Below are 24,080 nucleotides of genomic sequence, written 5' to 3'. Positions count from 1 at the left end.
AATGGGGACGTGAACCCTGAAGAGCAGAGCCCGTAACCATGCTATAGAAAAGCACCCACTTGCAGAGCACCGTGGGGTTCTCCATGCAGAACCGTGGTGGTCAGGGTCGGGGTCGTTCCTGATCTGCAATCAGCACCAGGCCAGGGGGGTCTCCAGTAACAAGGGCCAACTAGCCACAGTCTTAAGAACAGAAGGCACCACAAAAGCCATGGCAGAAAGCCAGCCAGTGGTGGCTTCAGTCTGTGAAGTCCACTGCCAGTCTACTCCCTTGGCTCTGCTGTCCTTGTAAAGAAGGGACTGTGGTCTCTTGCAACACTCCGATCTGATGCTGTGTGAGGCCAGAATGGGGGCAGCTCAGAGCCAGGATGGGAAGTGCCAGGGACATACATGCCCTGTAGACCGCCCGCCCCACCCACAGGATGACCACACTCTCCTATATGCTGCTTCCTCAGAGCCACACTTACCCATCCAGAAGCTTCCACATACAGTGCCTTAGAAAGTCTCTCTCTGCCTGGCACCTCTACTGTCTGTGATGATAAAGGTACTAGCAGATCGAGGTACGCAGGGTACCTGGACACTTTTCTATTTTTGTTTCCTTTTCCTCCCTCCCTCCCTCCCCACCCCATTGCTGTCCTTGTTTCCCAGATACCTTTTTTTCCCCATGCTGTGCTTCATACACACCCCAGGTTCACCACTGGTCCACACTTGCTCACCCCATTAAAAGTGGAAAGCAACACAAGCCGGATTTCAAGCTGCAAACCCCCACAGCTCAGAGGAAAGACTTCGATCTCTTCTCCATAGTTAGAAGGATCAGACTTACGTGCACTCTCCTGATGAGATTTGGCCAAAGACAAGCCCTCGTCTCCTGAAAAGACATTTTATGGACAGGATTGTTTCCTCTTTCTTCCCTGACTGTCCATAAAGCAGCCAGCCCTTCCCCCTCAGGAACTGTCCTTTGTCTGTTTTGTTTAAAAATAAACTTCAGAGAATGAATTGTGGCTTCTTAAAATGAAGGCACTTCTGAGGAAGTCTGGCCCAGGCCTGCACACACAGAGGTATCACAGCATTGAGTTCACTGGCTTCATAGCAACCTGGCAGTTTTGAGATATTGGTTATTTGGCATTCAGTCAGGCTTTTGGCTTGTTCCGCCTTTTCACTCAATTAATACCTGGATCTGAGAAGGGCCCTTAGTAGCCCACACGGGCTTGCTGAACAGGAAACTCTGTCAAACTCTGATTCCCCTCTGAGCGGGCCTGGGGTGCCTGTCTAAAGCCTTTTTCCACCTGGGGGCTTAGCAGACAGGCTGAGGATTTGGGGGTGTTGTTTCACTTAGCACGTATCTTACTGTGGTCCACATGGGTGCTTGTGTTGCAACAAGAAATGGGGGAATGATTCTCATCAGACTCTGGGGGGCTCTTAAGAGGAGGATAGACTGGCTCTGAAGACTTGTAGGCCTGTCAGACTCTGAGGGGTGATTATAGGATAGGTGGCTCCTATCCGTGTATCTAGAAAGGAAAAGCTTTGCATTTGCCTGGGTGTCTGAGGAAGCAGCAGCAAGGACATCAACTGTTGCACACTAAGGCAATTAGGGATAGGTGTGTGTGTGTACATGTATGTGTGTGTCTGTGTGTCTTTGGGGGCTGGGATGGGATATGTAGTGTGGGGGGAGGTATGAGGGGATGTGATATTTCTGTGCATTGTGTGGTATTGTGATGTATGTGGTGGGGGGGGCGTGTATGTACTTGTGTGCTTGGTTGCTTGATTTGTTGAGGCAATCTCTCACTGTATATAGCCCAGGCTAGCCTGGAACTTTCCATCCTTCTGACTGCTGAGTTTGTGTGTGTGCATTTCTTGAAGAGCAGCCGCTCCTCACTCCATCCCCAGCTCACACCGGCTTCCTCCCTCTCTCCTCAGGACCAGCTCTCAGAGCCCCGCTCCCCAGCCAATGGCGACTATCGAGACACTGGGATGGTCCTCGTGAACCCCTTCTGCCAGGAAACACTGTTCGTGGGAAATGACCAAGTTTCCGAGATCTAGATGCAGCAGCCTCCGCTTTGCCACTCCCTATTTTTGTCTCTAAATTATAAATATACAAATATATATATATTATAAATATAACCTTTGTGTAACCCTGACTTAATAAGAGACATTTTCAGCTTTTTTTCCTAAGAATTGTCAACATCTTTTTTACAAGTGTGGTTTAAAAAAAAAATTTACAGAATGACCCATGGCTTTATAAAATAAAGGTATTTCTAAGCAAAGTGGTTGCACTGATTGCTTCTCTTAACTGTTCTGGGCATGTAGAGGTTCCAGGAGCCCTGGGCAGATGAGGAAAGAGACCAGTCTCCCGTGGAAGCTGAATGTTAGTGTGGCCAAGTGAGTGGTCATCTGCGTGGTCTTGATGCTCTGGTTCCCAGGACTCAGCGTGCCCCCATCTCCTGTCTTTTTGTATGTATCCTAGTGGTGGGAATTGGGGCACCACGGCAGAGGACACAGGCAGGTGGTGTGCAAAACGGAAGGGAATGGTGCCAGTCTGGAGCCTCACTGTAGCATCACTGAATGTCGAGTTTGACAGGATCGGTGAAGGCCATCAAGAGCCTCCAGACCCCTTTTATGACCCCACAGGATGCTCCCACCATGCTAGAAGAAACAGGACTGCCTTTGTCTGGCAGAAAAGTGGTCCCTAGAAACTCTTCTCAGCATCCCTTCTAACATCCCTGCCTGTCCTTGGATGCCCTGCCTCTCTTCCTGGAGGACAGATGCAGATCTCAGCCCTTGCCCTTCACTGTTCAAGGGTCAAGTGTTGGTTGGGATTCGGTATTGCTTTCTCCAAAGGCAATGATACTGTGCTCCATGAGAACAGGTTTATCTATTAAGCCTTGCAGTGTAGAACTATTTTTTTTAACCTTCCCCCATTAAATCTTTAAAGGAAAAAAAAAAAAGATTGCCAAATGACTCACTTGAAAGAAGTGCCATTCTGTCTACAGGCAGAAGCACGGCAGACCTGCCCACAAACTTGCCATCCGCTTTCGCTGTCCCCAAACCCCTTGTTCCCCTGGGTCCAGGTCCAGCTGCCTTCCCCAGCCCACACTGTACCCAGCGTGGCCAACAAGGATCAGACTCTCAGAGACCCAAGAGGGGTTTCTGGAGCCAATTGCTTTTCTCTGTTACTTTCCTAACCTGTCATGGCTAGGGATTTAACTTCAACCTCTCTCCCCTTCTCTAAAAGAAAAATAATAGTTTGATAGTATATTTTGAATATAGATGTTCTTATCAGATTGGAGCTTGAATTTGTCTGTTGATTTCCATGTCTGTGTTGTTGCTGTGATTTTCTCATCAGGACTGTTTCTCTTCTTCCATTCCCCATTTCCAAAAGAAAGACGGCCTTCAAAACTAATGTGTGTTTCTCAATGTTACATGGACCTACTTAGAGTCTGCTTGTCTCTCCTCAAAGACTTCAACCCACAAAGAAGCAGGTTAAATGTTGTGCCGAGATTTTGCTCTCTAACATGTTGCTGTCTGACCTTAACCTTATCATAATATTTCTGTTAGCTACTGCATTGAATATACCAATGTGTGTGAGTATGTATTGAGAAAAACATGTTTGTAAAGTAAAATGTATATATAATATATGTCATCAAAGATACATATGTTATATATATATACATTTGTGGATGTATGACTTATTTTTCCGTATCCACAGAATTCAGCTACCATGTATATATAAATAAACTTATTTTATTACCCAGAGGACCAAGTCGCTAATACATTTTGCATTCTTTTCATTTTAAAAAATAGCCTTTAAGTCTCCCTTCAGTGGTACCCCTAACTATCTTGTTTTCATGTATACTTATCAAGTTGAACATTGTATTGAACTTTACAGTGTGATGAGAAAACAGGGTTGGTGAGATCTTTTAGAACAAGAGGGTGAGTTACCCAAGGGAGAGTCTGCTCTCTTCGCGTCTTTGAAACATTGGTGTCCATCCAGGTGTCTCCCCTTGCCTGTTCCCATCTCCAGAGGACTGGGTAGATTTAAAGTAAATGTCTCTGGGTCTGAGAGTGTCTAAAACCACTAATCTTTACTATGCCCTGCACAGTAACAGTGCCTAGACACTCATGGCACATTTATAATCAGTAGCTTGAACTCTGCATTGGGCCTTGGATAATCCATCCCAGAACCGACTGAAATGCAGCTCTGTGGAGCCCAGCAGTAGTACCACCTGGATTAGGAGGCAGTTACCATAACCCAGCCCCAGTGCATCATGAGAGCTGCAGAGGAAGAACGCCACCATCTGTGTAAGCTACAGCCTATAACTACTGACTGGCCTTTACTTGATTCAATTGGCTCCTTAATTTGCTAATCAGATAAACAACACCGATGTTTAATCTTGTGTCTCCTGAGAGGTAGGGAGGTACCTTAGTCAAGTATCTTACAATCAGGATCCAAATTCAATCCCCAGAACCCATGTACAGAACCTGGGTGTGGTGACACTTGTGTTTAGCGCTGGGTAGGCAGAGCCAGGCAGATCCCTGAGGCTCATTGACCTACAAGTCTAGCCTAATTGGGGAGTTCCAGACCAACAGGGGACCCTGTCTCAAACAAGCCAGCCCCTGAGGGTGGCCCTAAAGTAGATCTGTGGTCTCCACATAAACACACAAAAGTAACAAAGTCCCTCTTACATTGTCTCGAGTAAACAAAACGGGAGGAGAAAGGTTGCAGTTTTCATAAAGAATGGAAACTAAAAGCACACAAAATTCTAGCAGATGAGCCGCCTTGTAACCCTGGTGAGTGGTAACTGCCAGAGACGACCTTACACATTCTGGATTAAAGAGGCTTTCTCAGCTCTGTACATTCTGGCCGTGGGATCCCTGGGTCTTTTATCACAAAGGGAAATAATAGTATCTATGAGATAATACTTCTGAAATTGTACATGATGCACCCCAAACAACAGTACATGTCAACTGTCTTATTTTCCTGAGTTCTAAAGTTGAATTGAAAAAAAAAATCAGAGAATGGAATTATGCTCAGACTTGGATATACTCAGTACCCACCAGAAATTGATTCCTGTTGCCTTCTCTTGCCTGGAGTCAACTCTCACGTTACAGGATCAAGGAATCCAAGGTCCATCTCTGGACTTGGGGTGCATACTTTCAATACACTAAAACCTCACTCAGCACATGGTGTTTTAGGGCTATGCCACGCTCAGGCTGAAGGGACCATTCTAGCCCCCAAAAGTGATTGGGATATAACTGTTGACAGTGTGACTTGGAAGATGCCAAAGGCCAGGATTAAAACCTGAGGTGCCTACTCAAAACCATCCTGTGTTCCAGGATGTCTGTTCCAGGGGATCTGACACCCTCACACAGATATGCATGCAGTCAGATCCCCAATGTACATAAAATAAAAAGAAAAGAAAAACCTGAGGTGCTGACAAAACCCAAACTTGGAGCATCCCTTTCCAGAAATCCCTCTGTTGTTCTCCCTTCTTGGTTTTATTAAAGGGTGAGACAGAGGTGGAAGGGAGACCAGAGCCTAACAGCTGCCCCGCAGCTCAGGTCCTAAAACGTCTGCTGGCTGTGTCAGAGTTAGCAATCAAGCAGCATGTACCGCAAGGTCTACAGGAGAAGAAACATGGCCGACGGCCAGCCACTGACAAGCAGAGTGTCAGAGGGCAGACATGAGGGGGAGGGGAGGACGGAGCTGGAAGGGGCCTGGAATGGCTACCGGACCTGAAGGAAGAAAGCATGACCAGGCTTGCTTTGTTTCCCTTGGGCCTGTGGGGCTGCCTTCCTCCATGGCTGGCTCCTATGTGCGCACACACACCTGCGCGTATGCATACACAAAGAGATGCGGACATCCTCTGTAATTAGCCCAGAGGCCCTTACATGGAGTCCCAGCTTGTAGTAGTGTGAGATATGGATATCAACACGTGTCATCTAAGGTTCTGTAGCCTGTTTGCTCACCAGTGAAGTAGGGACAGTTTGTTGCCTGCCTGGCCCTCTGTGGTAGTGACATGATAAAAGCCATGGACTGGGGTTCATAGTATGCATGAGGCCCTGGATTCTATCGCAGGAATTGGAGGCAGAAGGATCAAAAATTTAAAGTCTTCCTGGCTGCATAAGGATTTTAAGGCCCATCTACATTAGAGACCATTTCTAAAAAGAAATAGGTAAATCTAGATGACCCATTCCCACAGGCTGCACTGCTATACCCACCCCCACCCCCACCCCAGAAAAGTCCGGATGGCTGGGCACATGACCCAGCAACAGAGAATGCCTGTGTGCCTCTCAAAGGCTGGTGGGGCGGTTCTCTTCCAGCTCAATGAATGCCCGAAACTCGTGGAAGGCAGTAGACAAAGAGCACAGGGACAGGGAAACTTCCAGAGAAGCCCATGACCAGGCCGTAGGGATGCTGGGGCTGGCAACCGAAAGCCCCTGGACCCTGTAAATCTGCCAGGCACCACAGAGGCAGAGAGGATGAGCAAGAGGAGAGTGGCAGCGGACTTGCCCTCGGGAACCAACTCCAGCATGCCCGTGCAGAGGCACAGGGTGTCATCCCTCAGGGGAACACGCTCTCCATCCTCCCTGGATAGCCCCCCAGCATCCAGGACCAGTGCTGTGGGTAGCCTTGTCCGTGCCCCTGGGGTCTATGTAGGAGTCGCACCCAGTGGTGGCATAGGCGGCCTCGGTGCCCGAGTGACCCGCCGGGCCCTGGGCATCAGCAGTGTCTTCCTACAGGGCCTACGGAGTTCAGGCCTTGCCAACGTGCCTGCTCTGGGCCCAGAAAGGGATCGCACTACTGTTGAGGACCTGGGGGGCTGCCTAGTGGAGTATATGACCAAGGTGCGTGCTCTGGAGCAAGTCAGCCAGGAGCTGGAAACACAACTGCGGGCTCACCTGGAGAGCAAGGCCAAGAGCTCTGGAGGCTGGGAAGCCCTCCGCGCCTCCTGGGCCAGCAGCTACCAGCAGGTAAGTCCCCCAGCTGTGCCTGGAGGCTTGCTAGAGGTCTGAGAGGGGATGGTGAAGGTAACAGCAAAGATGGTGGGTGATCAGAGACCAGGGAAGCAGATCTCTTCCATACCAAAACTGCTGATGGTCTAATGTGAACACTGGCTGCTATTCACTAAGGCTGACCAGGAGCCAGGACCCCCTAGGCATAATGCACCCCCCCCAAAAAAAGTTCCAACAATGTTCTGCAACCAATCTCTCACCATATACACTTTTCAGATAAGAAACACAAGCCCCTCCCCCCCCCCCAGTTCACCAGCTAATTGAGCAGCTGTTCTCAACCTGTGGGTCACAGCCCCTTTGGGAGTCACATGCAGATATCCTGCATATCAGATGTCTACATTATGAGTCATAACAGTAGCAAGAGTACAGTTAGGAAGCAGCAATAATTTTATGGCTAGGGGGTCACCACAACATGAGGAACTGTACTAAAGGGTCACAGTGTTAGGAAGGTTAAGAACCACTATATTGGCGAGATGCAGCAGATATCTGACCCCTGGATTTTCTTTCCTCAGAGTTACACTTGTCCTGCTCTCTGGGGTTGCCTCTGTCACTTTGATGGTTTTCAAGCCATCAAAGAACCCAATACCATTGAGTGGATGTGCTAGTTTACATAACTACTAAATAAATGGAGGGGTGCTTCTATATCCAGATAAAATGGGTATACAGGATTGTCAGGGTTTCTATTCCTGCACAAACATCATGACCAAGAAGCAAGTTGGGGAAGAAAGGGTTTATTCAGCTTATACTTCCATATTGCTGTTCATCACCAAAGGAAGTCAGGACTGGAACTCAAGCAGGCCAGGAAGCAGGAGCTGATGCAGAGGTCATGGAGGAACATTCTTTACTGGCTTGCTTCCCCTGGCTTGCTCAGCCTGCTCTCTTAACCAAGATTACCAGCCCAGAGATGGCACCACCCACAAGGGGACCTCCCCTCTTGATCACTAATTGAGAAAATGCCTTACAGCTGGATCTCGTGGAGGCATTTCCCCAACTGAAGCTCCTTTCTCTGTGATAACTCCAGCCTGTGTCAAGTGATAACTCCAGCCTTTGTCAAGTTGACACAAAACTAGCCAGTACAGTGATCAATAGGAATATGGATATTACTAGTAATTTTCAACTTCCTATTACCTATGGTGTGTGTGCACGCGCACTCATAAACTAGTGAAGTTGGTGTTAATATCTTAACTCAATAAGGCAAGAATTACTTCAGCATGAAATCAATATAGAAATACCAGCACAACAGCCCTGATTCAAACACAACTTTTTAAGAGGATGGAAATGTCTTACTGTCTTGGCCGTCGGTTACGAGGCTTCTCCCGGGCAGACATGAGCAAGGGCATTTCACCCCAGATAGGGCACTACCAACAATCAAATATTTTACCCGTTTAGCTTGGAGACCAAAGAGTTTATCGGAGTTACTTGACACACTGAGTATAATTGAATCAAAGGAAGCTGCACCCCTACAGCTCGCTGCCCAATTTGCAGGTAGCTCTACAGAATAGTCCCCCCTCCCCAGAAAGGGTTTACTGCATATAAAAAGGGGTGGGGGGTGAATCTTATAAAGTTCCAAGCCTTCTAAGTTTCCTTAAACTTCCTGGATCTTAGGAACCTCCTCTGTCCCTTCCATTCAAGCCTTAACTACACTACACCATCAGTGGCAACTGAGCCCTTAGAATGTGGCCATGGAGACCGAGCACTTGACATTTTGTTTTACTCGGGTTTTGTTCCTTCAGATCACCACATATAGCTACAGTCATCTTGCTGGGCAGTGGGATGGAGGCCTCCTTTCCCCGTCACCCAGTCAGGGCTGCTTCCTGTTCCCTGAAATAATTTCTGCAGAGCTCCACACTCATCCACCAATTGTGCCTGCAAGCTCTGGCTCCAAGACTGGAAGCCTACAAGCATTGTCCATCTCAGTTGGTCGCTCTGAGGGGTCGCTGGCTCTGCCCTTCTTCCCTAAATGCTGGTCTTGGGATGCCTGTGAACTAAATCAGTCTCTAATCCAGCTACAAGTAGCCAAATCTCATTTGCTCCCTGGAGTCAGGTGCACAGGCTAAGAGGGGGTCACAAATGGTCCATGTGTGGTTGGGTGATGCCAACAGAGGCACACATGGAGTCACCCATTTCATCCCATGATGTTTCTTCACTATTCTCAGCAACCCTGTCCTGGCTGGTGCAGCTGTTCTGCCCACACTCCTCTGAGTTGTGAGGGAGAGCCTCAAACATCCAGTGCCTTACAGCTCATACAAGAGGCAGCCATTCATTCCTCTAGGAGTCCCCACAACTATCTTGATTTCAAATATGCATGGCATATTAACCCCTAGAACATCCCATATATTCCCTGTTAGCAGCATCTGCCATGCATATGTATCAAGAGGGACCAGGCATCTCAATATCAAGGTTAGAAAGTTCAGCTACAAAACCTAATGAGCAGATATTGCAAGTGGCTACAAAAAAAAAAAAAAAAAAAAAAAAAAAAAAAAAACCCAGTGTGCAGATGTTGGGACTGGCTCACAAAAGCTTCTGCAAATCTGGTTTTAATAATGTCTACATAATCCAGCAACTCTATAGCCTATAGACTAGACAGCTATAAAAACACTCAACAGAGCGGCCATGAAGAACAGATTGCAACTTCAGCTTCTGCTCCTGGTGGTCAAAATCCAAAATGACAGTCATTTTCCTCTAAAGCATTTACCAGTGAACTACTAGATATGAACAGACAACACTTCCCCTCCCTCCCTCCCTCTCTCCTTCCCTCCTTCCCTCCCTCCCCATTCTTCCCCTTGATTTTGAGCCTCACTCTGATTCCTCAGCCTTAAAACCACCCAAAGAAGAGGAGACAGTCCCAGGTAGTGGCCTCTGAGATTAAAGAGGACCCTACGGACCCCTGGTGCAGCAGGAGGTGGCTCTGTGTTTCCCTGCACTGTGCTTCTGACATTTCCTATCAAGTGGGTGATGCCAGTAACTGCCTTTGCTACGGGTATCAGATCCCTTTGTCCTTAACAGCCAAACACAAGCTTGCACTGAGAGACCTCCCGGTACCCAGCTGCACATAAAACATCAGAGGAGCAAGCACCCTGTGTAGTGAATGTCAGCACAAAAGGAGGGAGCTGAGCCAGGGAGAGGGAGAAACTGCTCAGGGAAGAGATGGGGATGTGGCAGAGGGATACTGGGGTCTCCACAGGCAGAAGGCAAACAGAAATCAAAATTACAGAAGGGCCAGAGGATCGGGGTTCTTAATGGGCTTGTCATGGACCTATTTTTTCTTCCTTGGAAAGTTGGCCTATCCTCTGGAAATTAGTCTGTTTGGAGAAACTGCTAGAAGCCTGAGGGTGCCATTCAGGTCCCAGTTCTCTCACCATGGAAGCTGTGTTGTCTCTGAAAGAAGGGGAGAGGGGCAGGACAGACCCCTGGGCTGTTTTAATGTCTACAAAAGCCTCAATATATTTTCTGAGGGAAAAACATTCCATTGCTTTTTTTTCCTTTTTCTTGTTTAATGTGCACACGCTTTGTGTGTGTGTGTGTGTGTGTGTGTGTGTGTGTGTGTGTTGTTTATTTGTTGATACAGGGTCCTGGCTAGACTGGCAATTACTTTGTAACCCAGGCTAGCCTCAAACTTGCAGCAATCCTTCTGTCTCAGCCTCCCAAGTGCCAAGATTATAAACTTGTAATACCTTACCTAGATCGATCCATTTCTGAAATCTAGTTTGGCAGTGCAGACTGTGAGGCAGTGACTCTGCCAGCTAACTTTGTAGGACACTACAGTGTGATTAGACACAGAGAAGCATGTATTGGGGAAAATTCCTAAGGACAGAGATGAATAAAATTGGAATAGTATTTCAGTAGGTCAGGGGAGGGAAGGAGGCACAAGGTTGCTACTTAGAGGTTGTCATAAATTGTTATCTAAGAGGAGAAACTTCTGGTTTCCTAAGGTTTCTTGCTTTGTATAGAGAGTGGAGCTGAGGAGAAGGGCAGCCAAAAGAAAGCACACGAGACAAACTCTGCCACCTAAGCCCTTCTCATCCGTCCCTCTCAGTCGCTCTTGACTCTCTTATGACAACCTTGCACTATAAGGCTCATGTTGAGCAAGTTGAGCCATGGAATGAAAAGCACACATTGACAAAGGTCAAGCTCAACCCTGCCGTCTGTCTCCAGCAGGACCTTGACCTGGCTTCTACAGTGATGTCTGCCTAGCTCAGTTCCTCATAATAATGAGGTGTCTTTGGCCTGATTAGATGTCTCTAATGAGGATGCTCTAGAGGCCCACTGCAGAGATTGGAACTAGGGAAAAGATGAGGACTGTACCCGCTACAATGTAACACTGGTCAGAGACCTGGCCTATGCAATTCGAAAAGACAGGTGTAAGAATAGAAAAAGAAAAATGTTGGTTCTTTCTAGAAAACCCAGAGAGCTGAATGTAAAATCTTATTATACAACAATAAGATTTAATTAAGTCTCAGGTTATAGAATTTCACTAAAAAAAATGATAGGCATATATAAGCAACAACAACAACAAACAATGAATGAAATTTTCATTTATCATGCCATAAAATAGAATGCCTGTAAGGAAACCTAAGGAATATCCAAATTCTATAATAATGGCTCAGTGCAGAGCACCTGTCTAGTATGTGCAAGCCCCTGGGTTTAATCCTCAACACCAGAAAAAGGGAAAAAAGAATGTTTTATCACCAGGTGGTAGTGGTGCACACTTTTAATCCCAACATTGGGGAGGCAGAAACAGGCAGATCTCTGAGTCTGAGACTAGCCTGGTCTACAGAGCAAGTTTCAGGACAGCTGGGGCTACATAGAGAAACCCTGTCTCAAAAAGAAAAAAAAAGTTTTATCTTATAAAATACAACAGCTTATTAGGACTCTAGATCCAAGTCAGAGCAGAGGAGCCCACTAAGCCTCACAGAATAAGGAGTATCCAGGGGGTCTATCCTATAATAGGAGAAAACGCATCTCAAAGATCTCTCAAAGCAAAAGCCCAGCATCCTTATTTAAGAGCAATGGGAGGAGCCGGTAATGTGCTGCACTCTCCAGAAGAACTAAATTAAAACTTAATCCAGGCAGCTGGCACAGCTCCTAGGGAAAATGCAGTAGGCCTTTCGGGGGGGGGGGGGATTATGGAGAGAAGTGGCTGAGACAGGCAGAAAAGTGGCTCAGGGTCCCCAGCGTCCCCTGGGGGAATGAGGCAGGGCCACTGAAGCTGAGGACTCCATTTAGGCCAATAAAACCTCGTTCATCCTTGTCTGCCGGGAAAACAGCACAGAAAGACTCATTTATCTGCTTTAAACGAGCTAGCCTGGTGCTCACAGATGCATTATTCAGCAGAAATGGGAAGTTACTTCAGCTGTTAGCGGGAGGTAATGAAAAGCCGCAGAGGACTCCCCCCATCCCTTTCACACTGACCAGCTACTGGAAAACAATTTCCAATTTATTTACGTATGTATCTATTTCTTTCAGGGGCCGTAGAGTAATGGTAAGTCTTAAGGAGACGCTGCACTGCAGTGAGAGACGTGGAGTTAGGCAGGCTCGGGAGACCCTGTACAGAAGACAAGCTTCTGTCTGAACACTAACTGCCTAGACATGCCTGGTCCCGCCCAGCTGAGTCCTCCCTCCCCTCCCCGGTCCTCCCCACATCCTCCAGCCAGTCCTACCAAGCCAGAGCCTTACTAGGTATCAGGCCCTACCTTCCATTTCCTCTTCAGTAGCTTCCACTCTCCACTTCAGGTTCAGTGCCCCCTCCCCCCAGCCCCCCCCCCCCCCCCCCCCCCGTCAGGGGCAGCTCTGAGCAATGCTAACCCAGCAAGTAACATTTGATTATTGTTCATTTGCCATGAAAACCGAAGCATCGGGCATGTCTCTTACTAAAACCTTGGCTATTTATCTGGATAATGAGCAGAAACTCACTTGCTAAAATGACTTCCCAGGAGGAGACATAAGTAATGTCTAACCCTCCTCCTACGGTCAAAATGACACCACAAACGTTGACGTGGGGACTATTGAGTTTATCAGGCTTCCTTACAGAGCCCAGAGGAAGGGTTACTTACGCAAATGTAGAAGCGTTAACCCAGCACGAATGCTGAATGCTGCCTTTCCCAGAGCCACCTAGAGGCAGGCCCTTCCCCTAGTCTTCCTTATATATTCTAACTTCTCCCCAAGACCACGAGAAATTAAGACAATGCTGTAGTCACTGGGTGGTAGGGAGCAGCCGGATGTCCAGGTGAGGGTCATATGACCCTCCCTAGCCCTCTATAGTGATTTCTTTTATGCAGGCAGCACAGCTGAACTCCCCAAGATGGCGGTGGTTTGGCTCTGAGGTTAGTGCTATACAACAGTCTCTGTGACCCAGGTGGTGCTCACTCCTATCAGGAGTGAATCAGACAAGATGAGGAAGGACCTGGGGCTTCTCAGGAATTCACTGTGTGGGTTCCCAGAGGAGCCTACGGACACCTGCCTGGGGAGTAAATCTCTCTGGTGTTTCTCACAACCACAGTTGCTAAAGCAGCAGCCAGCTTTGGCCTCCAGTGCAGAGCCCACCACACACACACACACACACACACACACACACACACACACACACAGGCCAGGCCAGGAACCACCTCCAGGGGAAAGCCTTGGACAGACTCAGAATTCCTAAGTACAGTTTCCTATCCAGCCCATTATGAATGTGGAGAGGATATATGTGTTCTGGGGGACCCAGGGGTTCCCCAACAATGTTTTCTAGCAAAACCAAGTGTCTTGATAAGACTTATGAGGGTGACAGTCTTGAGTGGGATCGTGACTCTCAGGGCCTCGAATTCATAGCTCCTTGAATCCTTAGCGGTGGATGGAGTCTCCTGGAGAGATAGGATCGCCAGATGCTGCCCGCCTGAATGAAGGTCTCCATCTGGGTGACTGCAGCGCCAGGCAATGTATTCTCTCACTCTCCTCAAGGCTCCAGTCTGAGTTAAAGGCGTCAATCAGCCAGGGCATTCCTCTCCCTACAGGAGCCATCTACTTCCTGACCCCTCTGGCGACTGGGCATGCACGTCCACGTTTCTTTTTGCCAGGGCCCCAGTCCTGCTGGATTAGAACCAGCTTCATGGCCTCAAGTTAGCATAACCCTCTCTTTATAGATCCTAGCTCCAAAAATGGTCATATCCTGAGGTACTGAGCAATTAGAACTCCAACATATGGACCAAGGGGACATAATTCAGATCATAACGTCCGACTGTGTTTATTTATTTATTTATTAGCTTATCGTGATTTACGGTTCCTTGAATTAGGGGGGTCTCAAATTCATGATACTCCCACGTCAGCATCCTAAAAGCTGTATCACCATGACTCCTAATTTAAAAAGAAACTGAAGTCTAGAGAGGAATATATATTCCCTGTTGAGTTTGTAATCCAGCCAGGATCAATTCAGTGTTGTTCCGCCCCACCCCCACCTCACCTCCAACCACCAAGAGACATTACAAAAAGCTTCCTGTATAAATGCAGAGGGCCCTAACTAGAACCCCACCATCTACTATGAGAACCCTCCGCTGTTCAAATGGAGTGACGCCCACAAAGGTCCTTCCCCGGGATGTGGTTAGCCTCTGGGAGGGGTCTATTTTCCTCCCTTTCCTTTCCTCTTTGATCTGGATCAAAGGGTAGATTGATCTTCCCGCAGGTACAGCCGCGACTAGAACTGAGAGCTGTTACTAGGACACCGGAGGCTCGGGCACCTTCCGGTGCTTCAGTCAGCTCCAGACAGACTTGAAAGTTTAATAGCTTTGCATGCCAGGAATGGTGAGGCCTCCCTCGGGATTCTTTTTTTTTTTTTTTTTTTTTTTTTGCAATGATGTTCAGGCTTAGGAAAAATAATAATAGTAAGAATGTGCCAAGCAGTCAGCTCTCAAGGCAGGACACCTTCCTTTGATGGGAGTTCAGAGACTCCCTGCGGTGCGTGGTTCCAATGGCCCCAAGCCACTGTTCCTTGGTACTCTGGGCAGCTGCCTGTGTGGGAGGGAGAGGCTTGTGCTAAGATGAGACTGCTGCTGGGCTTTCCAAAGATTGCTGGATGGGATCTGTGGCCTCTAAGGGTGACTGCTTCCCCAAACCCTGAGCTTCATGTCAATCTGGAGAGCTAGGGACTCATTGAAAGTAGGGAAAGGTCACACCAAATGTTGGAAACTGGGAACCAGCCCATCCTGAAAGGCTCCCAGTCTAAGAATGAGACACGGGCTTGTTGAAAGCCACCAAAGATGGCAGCAGAGAATCTTGATTATACCTGCAAAGCCCATGTTTCAAAAAAAATTCCTGGGATTAGGATGTCAGTGACTCTTTGGAGCATTGTGCAATGTAAACCGGAACTAAAGCTATTGGTTGTTTTGGGGGTAGTTGTTGTTTTGGGGGTTGGGGGTAAGTTTTAATTTTTGTTTGTTTGGGGGGTTGTTTTTTATTTGAATCTTATATTCCTGGTTTCTGTCCTAGTTCTTCAAATACCACTTCAAAAGTCCACAACTACCTACCAATATTTTCATCTCTAGCCTACTCCCCTTTCCATTTGAAATCATATTCTGCCTCCTAGAAAACCATAAATTCACGAGGGCAAACCGCAGTGCAGACAGTCCCAAGAGAGAGACTTTCAAATCATGGAGGGACACACACAATTACTGTGTGACCTCCCTGAACCCTTTTCTCAAGGGACCAGCTCCCCTGGGTCTCGGAGAAGACACAGGAAATAAGCCAGATTCCAGTTCATAACCCTAGAAGGCAAGTGACAGGGTCTTCTTTGTGAGGCTGGAGGGACAAGTTCCACTTGACTCCTTCTGGTGGCTCCCTCCCTGGCTCTGAGCCCATTAGACAAATCCCTTTCACTCAGAGGCTCATCTGTAAGATCAGAGGGCAGACTTCTCTGACCTCCCAAGCCTCGTGCGACAGAGCCATCTACAAACTCCTGAGCCTCGGGTAGACACTAAGAAGAAGAGATGCCCTCTCCCCATTCTTAGAAATTTGGCCAGGCTGGCAATGTTCTGCACCTGTGGTCCTTGCATTCCTAAGATTCTGATAATGACCTGTGCCCCCCTGAAGTGATGAAACATCTGTTATTCACCTCACATACCTGCCAGGCTATATCTCAGGTGTTGCCAGATGAACTTGTCTAGACCAAGCGTTAGATGGGAGCAGACAAAGCCCACACAGGATCAGAGTTCACAAAACCTCTGATTAAATTAAGCCAACACACAGCTGGGATTCCTGGGTTGGCCAGATCTAGCCCTGTACTTTCAGGTAGGCGGTAATGAATATTCAAGAGCTGTCCTCATCCTTCTATACCCCTGAAGTGGTCATTTTTCAGCCTACTCAATACACTAGGAATGCCCCAGTATCAGAAGTGTGGTCTGGTCTTCCCTGAATTTTGCAAGGATAGCTTGGTGACAGGAAATAAGAAAGGACAGAAGGAAGACAGGAAGGAAAGGGAAGAAGAAAGAGGAAGTCAGGCAGGAAGGAAGGCGAGGTAGCAGATAACGAGGCGTACTGCATATCCCAAAAGACCTGAGTTCACACTCTAGCTTTGCAGTTGACCTAAGACAAGCCCCGTAACCTTGACCTCTCTGGATGAAATACTGTGGTCCGTAAAAGGACGATAATATTCATGCCACGGCATTGTTGTGAGACTTAAATAATTTATTTCAAATCTTTATTGTAGTGCCTGGCCATAGTAAGCATTCATTGTGAGTAATCGATGTCATCACTTGTCACAGTTAAATAATAATAACCATGAATATTGCATAGCCCTTGTAGCCTGTCTACCCAGCCAATCCCACTCGTGAGTATCTCAGGCAGGGTCTCAGATAGTATCTGTACAGTGACACATAGGGATGGCCCCAGGTGTCTCTTTGTGGCCAGCAATCCCTGAGTAGCCTTCAAGCCAAACCCAGAGCTGAAGGAGACCCTCCATGAGATGGGGGGGGGGAGGTAAGGGAGGGGTTGGGACAGTTCTAGGAACTGTCCTGCAAACCTAGTATTTCCACCCCCTTGCAAAATGTTCCATTCGTGTCAGGTTCTGGACTCCTCCTAGACTCACCACTCTGTCAGAGCCACCTTGACTTGGGAGGCCAACCACACAATCCGTGCCATGCTGCAGCCAATCTAAGGGTGTCAGAGTTTCCACTACAGGTCTCAAATTTCTTGAGGATTCAAAACCAACCATAAAATCTCGCTCTGTGCTGAAACGTTGTGCAGCGAGCACACCCGTCCCTCCTCTCTGCCGTTGCTATTTGGGACAGAAGAAATCCCTCTCCTCTTTGAGTTGTGTTTTGTGTTGCTTTCCAGATTTAGGGCAGAGCTTGAATTTAGAGGCAGAGTCCCAAGCTCTGAAGCCCATTCTACAAATCCTTTCCCAGGTTCCCAGCGTAGCCCACTTTCATGTCGGGCTCTGAAGAGGAAGGAGATAATTGCGGCTGCCATCATGGCAGTGGTCTTTCTGAAGCTTACAGCGATAGAGCAGGAGGGAGGAAGGCTTTGTCAGTGTCAGATTAGACTACCACTTCCCAGCCTGTGTGTGTAATTAGTGTCACACGTAAGTACAGAATCTTTCACAGTGGTGGCACCCATTGGTCCTGCCCTCTTGCAGCAGCCTGGCAGTGTAACATTTATCACAGTAGCTACAGTGAGGTTGTCACAGACTCCCTTTTATTCTGTTCCTTTCTGAGGCTTTGAATGCAGACTACCATGTACCAGGCACTGTGAGCATTCACATATTAAAGAGACCTAGTTGTGAGCCATGGACCCTGGAGTCTAGGAAGAATGTTGAATCAACACATCCACACTTTGGTCCAGGCACATTACACTGTCAGTACAGTGCTGGGCATGTGACTGGTGTCAACTGTATACGGACCAGGAGGATCACCAGAGGTGTGGTCAAAACACAAGTTCGATGTGATAGGACCCCCTCCCTAGACCTCTTTCAACCTACTCAGTGGAAGACAGACACTGGCAGTGACACGGAGTGGAGATACAATTGGTGTCATGGTTTTCCTTATCACTTGGTAACCAGACATGGTCACATGGCACCCAAATTTGGTAGTGCATATGGATTTTAGTTGTGTCAAAGTCAGGTCGTCAGGCTTGCTTGTAAGCACTTTACCTCCACAGCTATCTCCCGAGCTTGGTCCCAGGCTTACAATCCCAGAGATGGGGAGACACAAGAATACCTGGCCAGCCAGTCTGTACTAATTGGCGAGCTCTGAGTTCCAATAAAAACTACATCTCACCGGGTGTGGTCCCAGCACTTGGGAGGCAGAGGCAGGCAGATTTCTGAGTTCGAGGCCAGCCTGGTCTACAGAGTGAGTTCCAGGACAGCCAGGGCTATACAGAGAAACCCTGTCTTGAAAAAACAAAACAAAACAAAACAAAACAAAACAAAACAAAACAAAACAAAACAAAACAAAAAACTACATCTCAGAAAGAAAAAAATGGAGAGATCCTAAGGAGATCCACTTGAGATTGTCCTCCATGTACATGTATGCACCTACAGGCACATATATGTACATGCATGCACATACAGGCACATACATGTAAATGCATGCACATACAGGCACATACATGTAAATGCATGCACATACAGGCACATACATGTACATGCACACAAAGGATCTTCTCTGAGAGTCGCACCTGAATCAGAGAGGAGCCCTGGTAGTGTGGATCTCACCATATTTCTGAGTAGCACAAATCCCTCAGGCATGGGCAAACACCGAGGAGGAAGATCTCACCAGAGGAAAGCTAAACATAACCATTTCCAAACAGCTTCCTTTAGGTGAACAGAAAGGACATCTGGGAGACTCAAGCAGTGTGGCCTGTATCCTTGAGTCCTGACCCCCCTGCACCTGTGCCTACAGCAGCCTTACCCACTGCTCCCAAGATTGCAGCAAACTCACTCCTGGCCTCATGACTGCTACCCTGGGAACCTGTCCTCCTGTCCCTCTTCATTCCCAACGGCTCCCACCTCCATGCCAGCACGCTTTTCCAGAGAGTGCCCTTGTCTTAAGCACTGTGAAGCGCTGACCACTGGACCAGTTCATTTTTTTCTAGTTGACTTTGCTTATACCACCTTGTCTTTTCTTCCCTGTGAAATCTTTTAATAGAAGAAGAGCACCCAGCACTCAGCATGTCCGCCCTCAATCTTGTACATGGCACACTTTATTTGAAGCAAAACTCAAAGACTTTAGAAAGAATGCAAACCCCTTTTTGCATGGAAAAGCTGCAGTTGCAAGTCAGCCTATAGGATGTCCACTGTCAGGGTCTAGGTTTTCAGGTGATGCTGGTGTCTCTTTTATCTGATCATCTAGCTGATTGGATGAGGCTCATTCACAGTACAGAAAGTAGTCTATATAATTAATAATAATAATGGACTGCTGAGCATATTACTATTGTTACTACTATTACCATGGTGATGCTGGGGTTGAACCTGGGGCCTTGTACATGCTAGCTTGGTACTCTGTCACCGAGTTATACTCCCCACTCTCTTACTTTTCAAGACAGAGTATCACTTAAAGGCCCAAACTGGCCTAGAATGTACTCTATAGCCCAGGCATTCCTTGAGTTTGTAGTCCTCCTATCTCAGCCTACAGAGTAGCTAGAATAAGCCTGTACCCCACGCCCAACACCATGGCCCATCTCAATTTTATCTAACGCTACCCTCAGAGAACAATCCAGAAGAATGATCAACCAAACACCCAGGCACCAGAGCCCAGCCAAGTAACATCCGGCCGTTGGGCTCACTTTGTTCCAATTTTCTCTGTCACAAGTAGTTGGGGGGGAGGGGCAGTCAAGAACTTCCCATGTCAGGAATGGTGGGACATGTGTTTGGGCAAATCAGGTTGTTTGTGTGTGGAATGTGTACGTGGAGGTCAGAAGTCAACATCAGGAGTCTCCCTTGGCAGCTTTCCACCTTATTTTTTTTCTGACATGGTCTCTCATTGAAACCAGAACTCACTCTCTGGATACATTGTCTGACAGATAAGCTCCAGGAATACATCTCTACGCCCAGCATTTTTTTTTAAACAGGTCTGGGATTTGAACCTAGATCCTCGTGTGTACATAGCAAGCACCTTACCCACTGAGCCATCTCTCCAGCCCTGTGAATTGCTTTTTATTAAAATAAAGCCCTTCCCATCTGTGTGTTAATCATCCCCAACTGTTCTCCCACCAAGACGGGTGCGATTGTGCATCACAGCAACGACATAACCCATGAAGCCTGAAATATATATTATCGAATCCTCAGTAGCAGAGATCCATGCCTACCGTGGACACAGTACGCAAGGACGCTGGTGTATAGCATTGCCAGATGGTGCTGAACTGGCCTCACACACTTCCTTCCCAGAGCTTCCAGGGAGACCTCTGCCTTCTCCACCCCCTTCTCTCACTACTCGCCGCCTTGGTCTTGGCCTGGTCTTTGTAAACGGATGTCTCCCTGTCTCACGGGCTTGACTCTTTCAACGTGTATCACTTATTCATCAATTTACTGAATACTTATTAAGGGATTAGCAGGCACCTGCTACTGCTGAGATAAAGCTGCCCTGCTTCATAAGAAGAGAAATGGCCGCTATTTGATGTTAGAGCCATGGTTTAATCACAGTGGGAAGGCAGATGGCCGAGCGTAGAGCTTGCTGGCCTGCCCTGGAGCGGGAGCACGATGAAAAACAATCGAATAGCTGGCGGTATTTTGCAGGCTTAGGATGCTCAGCTGGGAAGTAAAACAAGGACTTGGCCATCCGCCCAAAGCGGCTGACAGCCAGGGGCACCTACATCATAATTCTCAGGAGAATGGAGCTCTTTTTCATACTGGCATCCATAATACAGTCTTCTGGTGATTAAACAGGTTTTTTTTTTCTTCTTCTGTCCTGCCATTTGACCTTAGAAAATAAAACATCTGTGATTATAAGAGGGGGAGAGTATGTGAGAAAGGTATTGTCCACATTTAATACAATAAGAGATGGAGCTACTTAAAGGCAGTAGAAAGAAAGGGAGCTAGCCTGTGCCAGCCAGCCAGCCAGCCTGGGAGTCAGAGCACACAGTGTTGGAGGCTAGAAACCATGACATCCAAAGAGATGGAGGCAAGTTACAGGCATTAAACCAAAGCAGAAGCTGCTGAAGAGAGCATCAGGGGAGAAAGTGCTCAGGCAGGAGAATGCCAAATTATAAGACCACTGTTGAATTTTAAAGATCAGATGTAGATGCCTGCCCACTGCTGGTGAGGTTTTTGTAGGTATTTTTCCTCTTTTGGAGTTGTTTTTCTTTTGTTTCAAGACAAGACCTCACTACTATAGCCCTGGCGGACCACAAACTTGTGCTTTCCTGACTCGGCCACCCAAGTGCTGGGATTATAGGTGTGTGCATGCCTGGCTGTATGTGGTATCTTGATAATTTTAAAAATTGAAATATAAGGACATGAAAACAGCAAAGATTAATGAAAGATATATTCCAGGTGAGGTGCTTATAATGGCCTCTGGAGGTGAGGCCAGAAGTCGACAAGACCAGAGATTTTTAAATCAGACATACGATTTGTAACTGTTGAAACCCGTGTGGGAAGTCAGAATTCTGATCTCTATTGGTGTATCATTATATACTTGAAGTTTTCCGTAATATATGTTTGCTTTTTTAAAACTGTTGTTGAGAACAAAAAAGAGCCATAATGAGAGACCATCACTGAGTAAGGGATACAAAGGTGAAGAAAGACAAGGATGAGAACAAAAGACAGCACAACCACTGTAGAGATGGACTGGGCAGCCTGGGCTGGGTTTTGAGGGATGAATAGGAGCTCACCTCACAAATGAAAAAGAAGGCAGGACTAGATAAGGCTTGCCTATGATGTTTGCACATAGCAGAATGAGGTAAGAGCTGGAATCTGGAAAGTTCAAACAAGTCAAAAGGAGTTCTGCCCCTGAGAAGAGGCCAAACTTAGAGATCAGCAAGGTCAAGTTATAAGAGGCCTTATACAGCAAACTAAAGAGGGAGGGTTTATCAGGAACATACCTCAGAACATTCTAGTACAACGGTTTTCAACCTGGGGCTCAAATGGCCCTTTTACAGGGGTTGCATATCAGATATTCTGCATATCAGCTATTTACATTACAGTTCATAACAGTAGCAAAATTACAGCTATGAAGTAGCAAGGAAAATAATTTTATGGTTGGTGTCAGCACCAGATGAGGAATTGTATTAAAGGTCAGAGCATCAGGAAGGTTGAGAACCACTGCTCCAGTAGAAGGGGGAGGAGCTTGGAAAACAGAGATGGACAATAAGGGGGCGGGGGTCAGCTGGCTTTCCAACAGATTCCCCAAGGCCACTGAGTCTTTGATGTGCCCGGTGCTCAAAACAGATTCCTTTGGAGGTGTCCAGATGGAGCTGTGACAAGAGTGATTCTCAGTGTAGACTAAGGTGGGGCCCCAGGCATTTCTGAGTGCAGGACATGGCTCTTACCCCAGCTTCGGCTCTCCACAAAGGAACATTGGCAGCTTGTCAGCTCAGCTGACATGTACTGTACCAAGCCCCACATAGCCAATAGAGCAGAGATGGGGGTTTCCCCTGTCAGTCAGCAAGCAGGAATGACAGAAGCACACCTGTGATCCCAGCATGCTTTAGGCCAAGGCAGGAAGAATGCAAGCTCTAGGCTAGCCTGGGCTACACAGTAAGATTCTATCTCAAAAGACAACCTTGGTAAAGTCATTACAATCCATTGTAAATGATTCAGAGAAAGCCAACGAGGCAGAGGTGAGCAGAGAAGAGGACATTCTGTTTGAGGTGAGGTGGTTAGGATGAAGAAAGAGCCAGGCAGAGCAGGAGGGAAGACCAGTGTGATCTGGAAAGGCCAGACTCCAGAGCGACGAAGCCTGTGAACAACTGGAACACAGCCAAGCACGTAGAGCCTTAAAGACCACTGTCTAAGGCTCCACGCTTTATTCCCAACTGTGCTGGCTAGTTTTATGGCAACTTGACACAAGCTTAGAGTCATTGGAGAGGAAGGAGTCTCAACTGAGAAAGTCTCTCCATAATATTGGTCTGTAGGCAGAGGCAGGCAAATCTCTGCGAGGCCAGCCTGGTCTGAATAGTGAGTGCCTATCTCAAAAAGAAAATCGGTAGATGAAAATCAAGGTGGGCACTCAATTTCATTTCATTTAAATCCCTGTGGATAGATGAGATCGCTTACAGATAAAACTGAGCCCTTCGAGCCAGCCCTGAGGACCGGCAGCACTTAGAGCTGTGATGCGGAGACTGGGCCAGCACAGCAGAAGAGTAAAGCGTAGAGAGTAGTGCCGTGGGAGCCAAGAGGCGTAAGTGCATCCTTAGTGACACAGGGAGTGGGGCCTTAGCAAGATGGCAGGCTTCAGTGTGATGGTGAGTGAGTGGGGTCCTAGGCACAGATTTTAGTTTCCTGTTTGTTGCTAGAAGCAAGTCACGCCAAGAATCTACCCTTACTTGAAGTCACATAAAAGTGAAGATATTTCCAAGGGAATCTCATATGACTGTGCCCACTGAGTTAATTTCCCAGGAGCCCAGACTTGCCCAGCTCCCCCCTCAGCCTGCATGTAGTTCTGGCTGCTGAGACACCAGTATCTTTAACTTTAACTGTTGGGCTCACATGAGAACCTTTTTTTAAATGCTCCTTGTCTTTGCCTCTTTTAAAAAACACAATCACAGCTCAATCCCTCACCTGCCACCACCAGCTCCATTTATTTTAATAACTGTGTCCCCAGTGAAGCAGCGCCAGGAAAGGATAAGATCCAGAACACCAGGGTAAGTATGACAGGGTTCCTCCAAGGACAGTAGAAGGGAGAAATTGAAAGAAAAATATATCTATGAAGCCACTAGATGGAAGTCTTCATTAACTGCCTGTGCATTAAAAAGGAGGAAGAGATGGAGGGGGGGAGGAAGAGAAGGAGGAAGGAAAGAAGAAGAGGAGGAAGAAGAGGTGGAGGAGGAGGAGAAGGAGGAAGGAAAGAAGAAGAGGAGGAGAAGGAAGAGGAGGAGGAAGAGGAAGAAGAAGAAGAAGAAGAGGAAGAAGAAGAAGAAGAAGAAGAAGAAGAAGAAGAAGAAGAAGA

At 47.3% G+C, this 24,080-nt stretch overlaps 2 protein-coding genes across 7 annotated transcripts in view; both read left to right on the top strand.

The window, feature by feature from the left end:
- Positions 1-3,762, top strand: part of Tmem108 (transmembrane protein 108) — a 274,217-nt gene extending 270,455 nt beyond the window's left edge. For 3 of the 6 annotated variants that reach the window (XM_029481061.1, XM_029481062.1, XM_029481063.1), the window contains one exon: positions 1,915-2,130. In XM_029481061.1, coding sequence (XP_029336921.1) covers positions 1,915-2,037 — 123 coding nt within the window. In that variant the 3' untranslated portion in view covers positions 2,038-2,130. Of the gene's footprint in view, positions 1-1,914 lie in introns of all 6 variants that reach the window. The other 3 variants (XM_021172800.2, XM_021172799.2, XM_021172798.1) reach the window with 3 other exon arrangements.
- A 2,603-nt stretch (positions 3,763-6,365) lies between these two features.
- Positions 6,366-24,080, top strand: part of Bfsp2 (beaded filament structural protein 2) — a 58,454-nt gene continuing 40,739 nt past the window's right edge. Inside the window, exon 1 of the mRNA XM_021172981.1 lies at positions 6,366-6,969. Coding sequence (XP_021028640.1) covers positions 6,478-6,969 — 492 coding nt within the window. The 5' untranslated portion in view covers positions 6,366-6,477. The remainder of the gene's footprint in view (positions 6,970-24,080) is intronic.

The sequence above is a fragment of the Mus caroli genome, chromosome 9, assembly GCF_900094665.2.
Source record: "Mus caroli chromosome 9, CAROLI_EIJ_v1.1, whole genome shotgun sequence".
In the NCBI taxonomy this organism is placed as follows: domain Eukaryota; kingdom Metazoa; phylum Chordata; class Mammalia; order Rodentia; family Muridae; genus Mus; species Mus caroli.
This window is presented reverse-complemented; position numbering and strand designations above follow the sequence as displayed.